At 45.8% G+C, this 14595-nt stretch overlaps 1 protein-coding gene across 2 annotated transcripts; it reads right to left on the reverse strand.

Moving 5' to 3' along the window:
* Nucleotides 1-8741: 8741 nt before the first annotated feature.
* Nucleotides 8742-12121, reverse strand: LOC119571293 (ankyrin repeat domain-containing protein 12-like; the record flags this gene model as incomplete). Of its 2 annotated transcripts, XM_037918672.1 has the most annotated exon segments (9): nt 8742-9184; nt 9701-9781; nt 9914-10042; nt 10170-10253; nt 10809-10934; nt 11040-11171; nt 11344-11478; nt 11820-11957; nt 12060-12121. In XM_037918672.1, coding segments are annotated over 9 exon segments (974 nt in total), but the record flags the coding sequence as incomplete, so codon positions are not given.
* Between the last annotated feature and the right edge of the window lie 2474 nt (nt 12122-14595).

Raw genomic sequence — 14595 nt, forward strand, 5'->3', positions numbered from 1 at the left:
TACATACACACACACACATATATATGTATATATATGCATGTGTGTGTGTGTTTGTGCATATTACCTTATCATATATGAAAAATCTTTCCCATGGTCCTCTTGCGTTATTATACATTTCATATATTACTTTCATATGAAGTAAATTAATTTCCTACTTACAATTAAGATGAAATGATCATAGTAGAAGCATTTTTCCACATCTGGAGCTGGAGTAGCTGTCTTTTGATCGGTTTAAAATATTAGACTCCCTTAGGAAACTAATAAGTCCTATATCACAATCCTCTGATACATTTTCCAGCGAGACAAGTACATACGTCTGAGAATGCTGTACATTTTCCCACTAAATGTGCGACCGCCAATGGCACTCCTCACAATGTGTTGCACTTTTAGCTGTCATCAGTAACCGATTCTCAGCCTTGTTAACAAAACTACTTGGCGGTTACATTATAATCATTCAGCATGTAAACTGCCTACGTTATCACCGTCTTCTTCGTCGTCAGAGAATATTTCTCCCTGTAATGTTGACCGCAGCTTAGACAAGGGGCTCTATATTCCCGCACGCGCCACACTCATCACTGACGCGGATGCGCGCGCGGGGAAGTAAAACCGCACACGGCGGCGTTTTACTTCCCCGCAGGCGCTTTACTTCGCCAGCAGGCGCTCCTGTAGCCGTGGTGTAAGCATCTCGCATAATCTCTTTACCAGCACGACGGCTGTGTTCTGCGGGCTTTGTCTTAGGAATTGCGTGTGCACACAATTCTCTAGGTAATGTACAAGTGTGGCGTTTGGCTCGCCGCAATGCATGCAACACCTCTCTTCACGTTCTATTGTTTGTATGATCTGCCAAGCACAGTGGTAACCTAGGCGCATTCTGTGCAGAATGACTTCGGTACCTCTGTTGTTTATTTCAGAGAGTGCCAGTGGTTCATAGGCTGTGGCATCTGAGTACCGGCTGGCCGAGGGGGAGGATCTCGTTTCCTGTCTGTGAAGCTGCAGGAGGAAGGAGGTGGCCGTCACCGTACACTTCCTCCTAAGTAATTTTCGGCTCTGATGTATTATTATGGGATTAGGGGGCATACCCCTGCCAACTTCGGCTAATCTGTCAGCAAGCTCATTCCCTCTGATCCCTATGTGGCTGGGAACCCAGTTTATGATGATTCTTCTACCTTGTGAAAAAATCCTCTGTGCCAGTGTGAGGATGGTAGTCAGAAGGTAGACATTGTCAGTGGGTGAGCGCTGCTGAAGACAGTCGACAGCTCCTTTGGAGTCTGTGTGTATGACCACGTGTCCTTCCCTCACAGATGCGTGGCTCAATGCTCCCATGATAGCAACTGCCTCTGCCTGTAGCGAGGAGGCGTTGTCTGTTACCCTCATGGATTTTGTGGCATCCCTTGCTGCGAAGCCGGTGCCTGCAGTGTGGGTCAAGGGGTCGACCGATCCATCCGTGTAATATGTTCTGCTGCCCGGAGGGATGATGGTTGCAATGACCCTCTGGGTTTCTGCTTTTAGGCTAGGCGTACAATATTCGTTCTTTTTGCTTGCCAGTCTCATGACCGAGAACTCTATCGAGGTTTGTGCCCACGGCAGAGCTTCGACAAAGTCAGGGTGAGGGGAGTCCATGCCCTTGGCCAGTAGTGGTCCTTTGAGCTGATGGCGTATTAACACCCTGGCTGTGTGAGACAGCCAGGAGTTGTTTGCAAACAGCTCGTTATCTTGTTCTAGGCGTCTGACTATTTTATGTCTTAGGCTTGTGTTCCTTTATGACCTTTGGTAAGAATTGTGCTGCCATTAGATCAATTCGTGAGGCCAAGGGGAGAAGGTTTGCTTCCACTAGGAGGTTGAGGAGTCACCTATCCAAGCCAAGAGCTTACCTCTGATTCCTTTTTTGGATCAGGCTATTCTGAATGGCAAGAGGACTTGCCAATTCAAAAGCCTTCTCCAGGTCAAGGAATACTGCCACAGATTTGCCCGTGCTTATTGTGCTCAAGAGCGTGGCTATGCTGTGCGCTGTGCTCATTCCCCTGGTGAACCCAAGGAGGTGTTCATGTGGGGGTCCCAGTTTCCATCGGAGCCGGTTCAGTACCATCCTCTCAGCAGTCTTGGCCAGACAGCTGAGGAGAGAGATGGGGCAGTACTTCCCCGGCTCCTTTGGTTTAGGGATGGGAACCATGGTAACCCTCTTCAAACTCTGGGGTAGAGTGGAAGATTCCCAGGACTTGTTGATGAGTTGCAGGAATGCAAGCTCACCTACTAGTCCCAGGTGGGAAATGATGGGGTACGAGATCCCGTCAGAGCCCAAGGCTGTGTTACAACTGGCTTTATATGCATCTCTTAGTTCCCTCAGAGAAAAGATAACGTCTGAGTTATCGGGTTCGGCTGCCCTTTCTCTGACGTGAGCAAGTCTGTCTGGTTGTAGGTGTCCTTGTCTTGCCCTCAGTTTGGCTGGCAGGCTGTTGCTACTCGTTCTCGCAGAGAACTAGTGCGCCAGTCTGTCGGCCTCTGACTGGGGTTCATGGTGTGTGCATCTCGGGGCTGAGGGGCTGGTGGCTTGCTTGACCCGTTGCCATAGCTCTGAGAGGGTAGTATGGTGATTGAGGGACTCACACCATTCCAGCCACTTTTCCTGCCTCACTCTGCTGGCAGTTTCCTTGGCATCCCTGACAGCCTCTCTTAGGAGAGCTAGGTTGTCAGGGGTTCTTTGCCTTCGGAAATGTTTTCGGCAAATATTTACCCTGTGGTTGACCTCCCTAATCTCGTCATTGAAGTACCAGGCTACTTTTTGACTCCTAGACCCTGGCCGAGTTTTGGGTATGGTCAGTGAGGCTGCCTCATCAATGGCATTTACAAGTCTGGCTTGTAGCACTTCCACATTTTCGCTTTGTGTGGGTTCATTGCTTCTCAGACAGCGGGCCAAGGCGCTCTGGAACGCCTGCCAGTTGGCCTTGTCTGTTTTCCATCTTGGATTCGGTCGTGGTATTTCGGCTGGGCCACTATCCATGAGGGTAGTTATAGTGCCATAATGGTCACTAGTGACGGTCTCATTGACACGCCAGCCAATACTCTCCACCAGAGTCGCAGTGGCCAGGGTGAGGTCTAGGACCCCTCCTCTGACATGCGTTGGCTCCTGGCTATTGAGGAGAGCGATCTCGGGGAATGTCTCAAGCACGTTGGCTATATGATGGCCAGCCGCATCCGGTGCCCTGCAGGGAGCCAGGATGGGGTGGTGTGCATTGAAGTCTCCCCTTATGATCACTCGGTCGTGTGTTGCAGAAGCACATACCTGGCTGATGTCTAAGCTACTAAAGTGTGGCCGCCTGTACACATTGTACAATTTCAGGGGCCCCCCGGCCAGCTGAATCTCGACGGCAAGAGATTCAACATCTCCACAGTGCGGTGCATCGGCTATTGCAGAGCAGGGAATTGTTGCTTTGACCAGGGTGATCAGGCCTCTTTTGCCATCGGCACGTGGCTGCGCGTAGACGTGATACCCAGAGAAGCGAACAGGTTCCACTGTTAATGTCTCCTGGAGCATAACGATGTCAATGCTTCTTGATCGCACTATTGCGTGGAGGATGGCACTCCTTGAGGAGAAGCCACAGATGTTCCACTGCAGAATACTTAGATTGTGTGCCATGATGTTACTAAATGATAGTTACATCAGAGACATCGTCTTATTCGGATTGACAGTCGGAGTCTGACAACTCCATTGTGAGATCCTCACTTTTTGAGGGGTGTCCTTCGGTTGTCAGGCTATCCCTGGGTCCACTGGGGGGTGGAGAGCCTTTGGTAGCTCTGACTTTAAGTGTTTTGGCTTTTCTCTAGCCAGGCTGTTTCTGTGCATTGGCTGGCCTTGCCTGGGCAGGGTCAGTTTGTTCTGATTCAGTTTCTGGCACTGAATCTGCCTGGCTAGGCTCTACCTGTGAGGGCATGGCCTGGGTTGGAGTGAGGAGGGGAGTCTCGACCTGGGCTGAGGGAGAGGATTGGGCCGTTTTGGCCCTTTCCATCTTCCTTCCCTTTATGCTTGCGACAGTCTTGGTCAATGTCTTCATGGCGACCTCGACTGCCTTCTCTGCCTCTTCCTTGGTCCTGGACAAGGATGTTGCCACTGCTGTAACTACAGCAGTGAGCAGGATCGACATGTCCCCCTCATCGAAGAGCACGTCTTCTGGTTCTGGGGAGGACGTTGTGGTGCTGTTAGAACCTTTCTTCCTGTGGTTCTTCTGCACTTGTTTTACTTGGGGGAACTCCTGTTTGTCGGAGATCTTTGGTTTCGGCTGGGGGCAGCTTCCTTCCTCTTAGGAGGTCGGGAGGCCTTTTCGCTTTTGTTCTTCCCCCAGACAGAAGTGCCTGGGGGGGGCAGGAACAAAGCTTCTTAGCAACCTCTTGCCGCTTGAGGGCCGCCTCTTTCCTGACAGAGCAAGCCAGGCTCCAGGCGTGATGCCTCTTGGCACAGTTAGGACATTTGGCTGTTGTGTCCTTCTTTTCTTCTTTGTGTGCCTTAATGCACACCTCGGTGTTGTGTGCCTTGCTACAGACACCACATTTTGGCTTGGCTGTGCAGTTAGCCTGGTGGTGTCCGTACTTCTGGCACTTATGTACAAAAGTTGTAGGTACCCCAGTTACCCAGATCAAGGATAGAGGTTGGGCCACCTTTCATGGTCACCAGGACTTGCCTGGTTGGAGTCTTCCCCTTCGACAATCGGGAAGCCTCCACGACCTGTGGGTGCGATGCGATCACCTCCACATCATACGAGACTGAGAAGCCAAGTAGCACCATCTTGACCCTCTTTTCCTCGGGATTCAGTGGTGAGAGGCTCACTTTCCTCCCATCTTTTAGCTTCTTTGTTTCCTGCAGGAAACAAAGGGTGGCTTGATCTTTGGGCATGATGATCATGCCCTGATCTTGCGCAACCCGGATTGACAACCGGATTTTGCGCTCCATCAGAGTCGGTCTCCGGCCTCGGTCGTTTCGGTCCGCCCTTTCGGCTTTGGGGCTTGCTTGTGAGGGCACCAGTTGTTTCGGCTGGTTCAGCTGGTGCTCCTGATTCGGTCAGTGGGGTCGTCTGAGGGGTGCTCAGAGGCCTTCCTGGTCTAGGTGCTGGTCCATCTGTTGGACAATCTGGTGGACAGACATATTCTTATATGGTTTTTCTGTCTTGTCCACCATCTTGGCAGCAGGCATGATAGCGTCATCTTGTGCTCGGGGTTTTCTTTTGCCATGGTTTTTAGTTTTGTTTTCCATATACTTGGCAATGCTTCATCCACTCACGCCCCCACCCACCACAGAGTCCAACAAGGGGAAACTGAGTGTTAGAACCAATGTCTAACAGCAACAGGGGTGATGAGTGGATATACGCAGCCAATTAGCTGTTTGCAGTGGCACGCACGGACGGTGTGAGTACCAATGGCAGCATGACTGCTTGACCCTAGCCTCCCGAGGGAGACCAGCCGATTGACCTGACCGGGCCTGGATCAGGCCGCCTGTCTTGCCGGAATGGAGGACCAAAGAGGCGTGTTGCTAGCCGCAGGGCGTACTCGTGCACGGCATCGCTCAACCTCCAGGACTCCCGTCTCCCAACTCACAAGGCTGCTACGCACGGCAAACACGTGGGTAGGTGTGAACCTCTGGGAGTAGCCCAGAGGGGATGCCCTTCCACCTACAGGAAATCATTGATGGGAACACTTCTGCTCCTCCGTCAGTAAGGAAGGGAGCTCTTTCACTTTTTCCAGGCAGTTCCTCTCCATTCCTCAGAGAGGACCTGTACCCTTTTTCAAAGTGAATCCCTCTTTTCTCTGAAACACCCAAAGGTTGTTTCACCTCAGTGAGAAAAGAGGGGGGTCCTGCACCTGTTCCAGTGAGTTCCTTCATCTCTCTGAAACAGCCAGCCACAGACTGTTTCATCACAGTGAGGAAGAGAAGCTAATATTTTCCCAGGTGGTTCCTATGGCAGGACGGGTTTTTTAAAGTGAATCCCTCTTCTCTCTGAAACACCCAAAGGATGTTTCACCTCAGTGAGAGAAGAGGGATCCTGTACTTGTTCCAGTAAGTTCCTTCATCCCTCTGAAACAGCCAGCCACAGACTGTTTCATCACAGTGAGGGAGAGAAGCTAACTTTTTTCCAGGCAGTTCCCATGACAGGGCGGGTTTTAGCTGAATCCCTTTTCTCTCTGAAACACCTGAAGGCTGTTTCACCTCAAGGAGAGAAGAGGGGTCCTGAACCTGTTCCAGTAAGTTCTTTCATCCCTCTGAAAACAGCCAACCACAGACTGTTTCATCACAGAGAGGGAGAGAAGCTAACATTTTTCCAGGCAGTTCTTATGGCAGGGTGGGTTTTAAAGTGAATCCCTCTTCTCTCTGAAACACCCAAAGGCTGTTTCACCTCAGTGAGCGAAGAGGGGTCCTGTACCTGTTCCAGTAAGTTCCTTCATCCCTCTGAAGTAGCCAACCACAGACTATTTCATCACAGTGAGGGAGGGAAACTAACTTTTATCCAAGTATTTCCTATCACAGGACGGGAACTTCGTGTTCTGTCTAGCGGCAGCTATTAGACAGAACCAGGCTGAAGGCCTGACAAAGAGGGGGCTCCTACCTGCCTATCGCCCTATTCGAAAAAGAGAGTGGCAGTCATCAGATGGTCTGCCAGACCAGTCCCTAGCAAAAGAATGGCAACTCTATGCACACCGTAAGGCAGGCCTTCTAAGGCCACCCAGACACACCCTCCCCTGCGGGAGGTAAAGGTCTGCCCACGTCCGAGCACGCGCCCGAAGATGGGGTCCAGTTCACCAGAAGGTGTGCACAGAGTTATCCTAATGCCGAAAATTCGTATAGGAAAGAGTAGGCTAGGAGGGCACGAAGCTACATGCAAGCACATAGCATCGTGGCAACAAACAAGGAGGGCGCGTCACCGTCCGATAACGCGTAAGAACCGAGGCCGAAATTGCATGGGACCTGGCGCGGTATATCTCTTTAATCCGCCAATGCAAAAGCCTCACGACCGAGAGGTCATGGTGACTCTTGGCATTATCCGGCTTGGCGCCACCCGCTGCGCCTCGTCCACCGCCTTTGCCGGAACGCTCCCCCTTTCTCTCTGAATTGTCCAAGTAAGGACCGATTCACCGCAGAGAGAGAGGAGAGGAGAGGTCCTTCTTCTTCAGTTGCTCGATGTCCACTTTAGTTCAAGCTTGCTTGCTTGAGATTTGCGAAGTTCTGGCTTCGCCCGGGCCTTTCACTTATGACCCGGCCTGTGTCAGCTTTTTATGGCTGTCTCATTTGTTTGTCTGACTCGTGCTTACCGTGGCGGTGGGATTGCCAGCAGCGCTCCTGTAGCGTGGTGTAAGCATCTCGCAAATCTCTTTGCCAACACGACGGCTGTGTTCTGTGGGTTTGTCTTAGGAATTGCCGTGTGCACGCAATTCTCAGTAATTAGTTCAAACGAGGGTAGTCTTAGTCTTTCTTGTTGCAGCGTCAGAGTAGCATAACCTTCGTGTGCCTTGCTCCTCTTAAGGCTATTGTTTATTTCTCGTATAGTGCCACTATTCATGTGCCCATCTTCGCAAGTGATTTTCTTTCTTGTGTATTTTGTTACTATGCGCTCGTCCCACTGATTACATTTCAATGTATAAATATTATACACTTAGAAACATTGATCTACTCACACCGACATTCATGCGACATTCTGAAATGTTAATTCGGACTAGTCGCCCGATTAACATTCATGCCTCATTCATTTCCGAAACCTTTATTCGTTTTTTCCATTCCTTCCTCCTTATTCTTACCTTTACACTCATATATATAATATATATAATATATATTATATATATATATAATATATTATATATATATAATATATATATTTTTTATTTTGTTCTGTGTTGTGTCCAGTATATATATATATATAATATATATATACTATATATTATATATATTATATATATATATATATATATATATATATATTATATATTATATATATATTATATTAATTATATATTTTATATATATATATTATTATATATATATATAATATATATATTATTATATATATATATATATATATAGTATATCTGTGTGTGTGTGTCTGTGTTTCCGTGTGTGTGTGCGTGTTTGTTTGTGTGTATGTGTGTATGTGTGTGTGTGTGTGTGTGTGTGTATGTCTGTGTTTTTGCGTGTGTGTTTGCGTGTCTGTTTGTTTGTTTGTGTGTGTGTGTGTTTGTGTGTGTGTGTGTGTGTGTGTGTGTTTGTGTGTGTGCGTGTGTGTGTGTTTATATATATATATATATATATATATATATATATATATATATATATATATATATATATAATATATATACATATATGCTTGCCATGTATTTTCTTACATCCTTAGACTGCTCGTTTATGCCGGCCACACTTGGCCTGATCGCCTGACTCCTTGACTTCTCCTCACTTGCCCTTCCTTTGCCCTGCTCTCTCTCCTCCTCTCCCTCTTGTCTCTTCCTCCCCCATTCCTCTTTAGATTTGAATTATTATCACGTATCTTTATATCGTAAATATTATTTACAATATAATAATTTTCGATGTCATTATCACCCTAATTAGCATATTCTGTATCATTATCCTTATCATTATCATTTTCATAATCATTAATTTAATGATTTTAATTATTATTGGTAGTACTATCATTATCATTTTTTTTTATCATTATTATTTTTGCAGTCATCATCATTAGTTTAACACGTGGAAAAGGGGGAGGAAAAGGTAATATACTCTACATATTTATTCGTTATTTTCCACACGATCTTTACAAAGTTGGATGAAATCACTCTGACTCGTCGCTGTCGTCCTCTTGTGACGATTCGTCGCTCTCTTCTTGTGACGACTCGGCCCTGTCGTCTTCTTGTGACGACTCGTCTCTGTCGGCTAGCCCCTTAGACTTTCCCCTCCTGTCTGCCTTCTCCCCTGCCCCTTTCCTCTTGCCTGCGGCTTGCACAGGTTCGTCGTTTTCTGGTGCTTTCCTAGCCTTGCCTCTTGCTGCCAGCTGCTTGCTGAGGCTTGTCTCTTCCGCCCGCCGCTCCCCTAGCCCCGTCCGTGGCAGCTGCTGGCGGAGTCTCGTCGCTGTCAGCTGCTCCCCAGGTCCTGCTCCTCCTGCCTGAGGCCGAGGATTGAAGTTTTTGCTTTTTTTCGTTCTTGTTCTCTGAACTGCCTCTGAAAGTCAGGAAAGAAGAATTACTTGTATCTACTTCTCATGCTTTCCATCACCGTTCCTTTATATAAAGGAGTCAAAGTCCTTGACTCCTTTTCCCTCCTCTCACTCAAAGGCTGGCCCCTGCCGTGAGGCACTGAGGCTACATGGAATCCTCTTACTTGCAGGGAAACCAAACAAGATCCTTCTCTATGTGTCTTGTAGCTATACATACATGTATGTATAGCAATTCCACCTCTTACATGTACACATTCTTTGACAAACAGAAACGCAGAAACATCTACACAAACATGAAAACGAAAACAGCCACAATAAGTAAGGAAACGAAATCGTAACGTTTCGAAATCGTCCATAGTTCCTGATGAGGATCTCTGGACGAGTTCGAAACGTTACGATTTAGTTTAATTTCTTATTGTAGTTGTTTTCTTTTTCACATTATTTCACATTTTCTACGTCCATATTTCCTTCTCTGATACACGTGTGCAAAGGGATGTGTCTGGACGCATGACCCCACTTACAATCATTCGCTTTAACACGCTGTCTTCCTCTTCGAGTTGCGAGTCCATTTCTCTTTCCTCTTCTTGATCTCTGAGCTGCTTCTGGAAACATCAATTCTTGGGTTATTTTTCCTATCTTTTTTGGCATTATCAGACTTAACATAAGTATCTATTTGGTTGCTCCCACCATCAACACCATCACCGCGTGTGTGCGAAGGACCAGTTCGCCTCTACCTTGAGGGCCTCGATCCTCTTGTCTCGTCGCCTGAGCTCGCTCTCAAGCTCGCCCTTCTCTTCGTCTGCCTCTTCCTCTTTCCTCTTTTCCCTTCTTTTGAGACTTTTCACTCTTTCATTGTGCTCTGTCTGGAAACGAAAGACTTTATGAGTACTGCGTCTCGAAAGACATGTATTTGTTAACCATATGCATTATCTCTTCCTTTCAGCGTGCGCCCACATCAACGGTTTCTTGGTTTCCACAGGGAGAACTTACCTCTGCTCGTGTGAGCTCGCTCTCCTTCTCTCGGATCTGCCTCGTCAGTGCTAGATTCTTGCGCCCTTCTTCTTCCAGACGAGACTGCAGGGAAGGTAAGGCTAACTGTCATCTTTCATCTCTGTCCCCCTCTTTATCCTCTCTCTCTCTATCTGTCATTCTGTTCATCTATGTATTTATTTCTCCACCTGTAAATGCATATATGCGTCTATCACCCCCCCCCCCCTCATTTTCTCTGTTTATCTACCCCCTCTGTCTCTATCTCGCTTTCTATTCACCTCTTTATAGACACGTCTTTCTTTCCTTTTCTATATCCCCCCCCTCTCTCTCGCTCTTTCTGTCTCACTCTCTTTTTATCTGTCACCTTCTCTCTGTATCTTTCTCTTCCTTCCTCCCTCACTTACTCTATTTATTTATCTATTATTTTCTGTCTTGTTCTCTCTCGAGTGTTTTCCCATGTTTATTCACTTCGACTTGTCTGTCCATTTACAATACACGAACCTACATTCGCACTGCATATGTCTATATAGTGCCAACTTAATAGACATATACATACATGCATCTTTTAACATATTATCCATGTGCATATTAATAAGTATAACTGCAAGTCTGTATTTCATCACACAGTTGACAACTAACTTGTAAAATTGCATTGTATTCCTGAAGATTTGCGATTTGCTCTTTGAGGCCTTCCTTCTCGGCTTCATGGTCCCTCGCCTCACTCTCACACCTTCGCTGATGCAATTGCACTTGCTTCACCTGGTCCTGAAGCGGTCAACTTGGTTAGGATGATGCGAACAGAATCCAGGACTTGATTTGCATCTGCTTGTGTCATTCTTTTCTTTCCCTCTCTGTGTCTCTTACACGTACCTGCATTATTTTGATTTCCTTTTCCTTTTCCTGAAGGTCCTTCTTCAACTCTCCCATTTCCTTCTGCAGGGTGGTTACCTCTGCCACCTTCGAGTCATACATCTTCAACTCTTCCTGTTCCTCGAGTTTGTCCTGCAAGAGAAAACAGTCTCAGGAAAGTGACGTCTTACATTTTTTCTAATTAGCTCCCCACTTCCGTGTTCTCTTTGACTTCCCTAATATCACAGTTACCTCTCTCTTTTCTTCTCTCCTCTCCCTCCGTTCTTCATTCTCTTCTCTCCCTCTCTGTGTCTCCTACACTTACCTGCATTAATTTGATTTCTTTTTCCTTTTCCTGCAGGTCCTTCTTGAGCTCTCCGTTTTCCTTCTGCAGGTTGGCTGCCTCCGCCTCCTTCGAGTCATACTTCTTCTTCATCTCCTGCTGCTCCTCAAGTTTGTCCTGGAAGGGAGAACAGTCTCAGGAATGTCTCTTCACATTTCTCTACTTAGCTCCCCCTCCCATGTTCTCTCTGGCTTCCGTATGACGGTCACCTTTCTGTGTGTTGTGTGGTGCAGTGGTAGCGGTCTCGTCTGGTACTCTATCTGACCCACGTTCAGTTCCCCACACCGCCAGTGGATGGCAACCCTGGCCATTCCTTGCACACACAGGGTGAAATGGACAGCCTGTCACAATAGGAGTAACCATTGTAATAGATGGAATAAAACACTACTATTTTTCTCTTTTCACTCTCCTCTTCCTCCCTTCTTTTTTCTTTCCTTTTCTCTGTCTCTTGCACGTACCTGCAGTAATTTGATTTTGTTTTCCTTTTCCTGAAGGTCCTTCTTGATCTTTTCGTTTTCCCTCAGCAGGTTGGCTGCCTCTGCCTCCTTCGAATCGTGCTTCTTCTTCATCTCCTCCGTCACCTTTTCAGGATTGTCCTGCAAGAGAAAAGTCTAAGGAATGCGTTGAGAAAATTGCTTTGGCGCTGCAGCAAAAGCGGAACCTGATAAGAGCAACTGGGGCACAAAGCATGGCCTTACCCTATACGCCAGCAGGGCTTCCTTCACATCCTTATGACATGCTAAGTCTATGGGAGTTTGGCCTGAGGGAGGAAGAAGATTTTATTAAGCGTCGTATTCATGGGTAATGGGAATGAGGGTGAAAATGGAAGTGAAAGTGAGGATGGGAATTAGGGTAAGGAGGAAGTAGAGCAGAGGAGAGAACGAAGAAGGAAGAAAGAATAATGGAAAAAGAAGAGAATAGCAGTGAACGGGAAAGAAAGGAGACAGGAAAGAGCAAAGTAAGGAGGATAGGTAGAGAGATAAAGATAAAAATAAACATAAAGGAATGAGTAAGAGGGAGGAAAATTGAATAAAGGAGGAAGAGCAGAGAGGAGAGAAGAGATAGGTGGGAGAAAACAGGCGAAGGAAAGAGAAAGAAGAGCAGAAGGGGAAAGAGCGAGAAAAGGAGAAAAGAGAGGAGGACAAAAGGAGAAAAGAATTCAGAAGAGGAGAAAGAGAAAGAAATGAAGAGAAAAAAAGAGAGGAAGAAGAGATATTGAGAAAAAGGACAGAGAAATGAGATCGGGGATGGAGGAAGAGAATAGAAAGAAAACAGAGGAAGATTTTTTTAAAAGGAGAAAGGGGAAGAAATGAGAGATACACAGAAGAAGAGGATGAGACGGAGAGAGAGGAAAAGGAGAGAGAGTGGAAAATGAGAAAAATGATGACAGGAAAACGAAAAAAGAAGAAGAAAAAAAGGAAGTGGAGGGGAGGAGAAACTGGGGAAAAGGAAGAGAGAAATATAGAGGAGATAAGAAGAAGGGGGATGAAGTGAACTAGAGGAAGGGAATCAGGTGAGGAAGAGTAAGAGAGAGAGAAAAGAAAACGAGAGAGAGTAGACAAGAAGAGGAGAGAGAAAGGAAGGGAGAGTTTTGGAAGAAGGGAAGAAAGAGAGACAGAGAAAGGGAGGGTTAGAAAGAAGAAAGGAAAAGACAGAGAATAGGAAGAAAAAAAACGAGAGACAAGGAAGAGGAAGAATAGAATGAGGTAAAGGAGAGAGAAAGGCTGGGGAGGGGTAGAAGAGAAGAACAAATGAAAAGAGAGAAAAAGAAAAACGAGAGAGAGTAAGAAGCGCATAGAGAAAGAAAAAGTAGAGAGAAGGAAAGGAGAGAATAAAAATTATGATAATAAGATATAATGAAAATGAGAATGAATGTAACAGTAATAATAATGCATAGAAATGCATAGTGAAAAAGGAACAAAGCGAAAAGAAGGAAAATAGCATAAATAAACTGATAACAAAATGATTATGGAAATATATGACAAACTGGAACCATTCTTAAATGACTTTTAAAATCCTGAGAAACTTTGATTATAATGATAGTGTAAAAGTAATAATATTATATCCAAAAAAAATGATAACCCAAAAACAAATTTCTATGTTTGGGGGGCGGAAAAAATCAAACTAAAAGTAATAGTTTAAAAATTTTTACGAAAGCACATGAAAAAAACAGTAAAACAAAAGAATGACAAATTTACATAAAAAACTACATTTCTAATGTCCCTATAATTTTTTTTTATGGTAATAACATTTTTCAAAAAAAATAAAGACATTTTTTTCCCAAAAATAAAGACAGTCCCCATGTACAAAGATTAGCCCCCAGGGGAAAAATGGGGAGAAAAAAAGTAAAAATAAAATAAATTTTAAAAAACAAGGAAAAAAAATAAAAAATGGAAAAGTTTGAAAAAAATGGAAGATCCCGAAGGGTTCTTGGAAACGAAATGAAATGAAGATCAAAAATCTCTTCAGAAATAAAAAAAAATCTAAAAAAAAGGGGAGAACAGCCCGGAAATTTTTTAAACAAAATGGAACACACCAAAAAAAAAAAAACAAACAAAAAAAATTGCTGAGAGAAGAATGCACAGACGCAAAAAAACGGGTTTTTATAAAGGAAAGCGGGAAAAATTTTTGCCATTTGAATTTGGGAAATTTATAAAAAATAATATGTTGCTATCCCCCTCTTTTTTCTTTCTCTTTTCTCTCTCTTTTTCTCTCCCCTCCCCTCCTTCTCCCCCTCCCCTTCTTTCTTCCCCTCTCTCTCTCTCTCCTTTTCCCCCCACCCCTCTCTCTCCCCCTCCTCTCTCTCCCTCCCCCCCCTCTCCTCCCCTCCTTTCCCCCCTCCCTCTCTCTTCCTTCCTCCCCCCCTCCCCCTCTCTCTCTCTCTCTCTCTTTCTTTTTTTCTCCCCCCTCCCTCTTTCTCTTCTCTCTCTCTCATCTCTCTCTCTCTCCTCTCTCACCTCTCTCCTCTCTCAACTCTCTCCTCTCTCTCATCTCCTCTCTCTCTCTCTCTCTCTCTCTCTCTCTCTCTCTCTCTCCTCCATCTCTCTCTCTCTCTCCTCTCTCCCTCACCCTCTCTCTCTCTCTCTCCCATCTCTCTCTCTCTCTCTCTCCCATCTCTCTCTCTCTCTCTCCATCTCTCTCTCTCTCCTCTCATCTCTCCTCTCCTCCCCTCCCTCCCTCTCTCTCTCTCCTCTGTCTCTCTCCTCTCTCTCTCCCCTCTCTCACTCTCTCCTC

Source organism: Penaeus monodon, unplaced genomic scaffold (assembly GCF_015228065.2).
Source record: "Penaeus monodon isolate SGIC_2016 unplaced genomic scaffold, NSTDA_Pmon_1 PmonScaffold_58, whole genome shotgun sequence".
Taxonomy (NCBI): Eukaryota; Metazoa; Arthropoda; class Malacostraca; order Decapoda; family Penaeidae; genus Penaeus; species Penaeus monodon.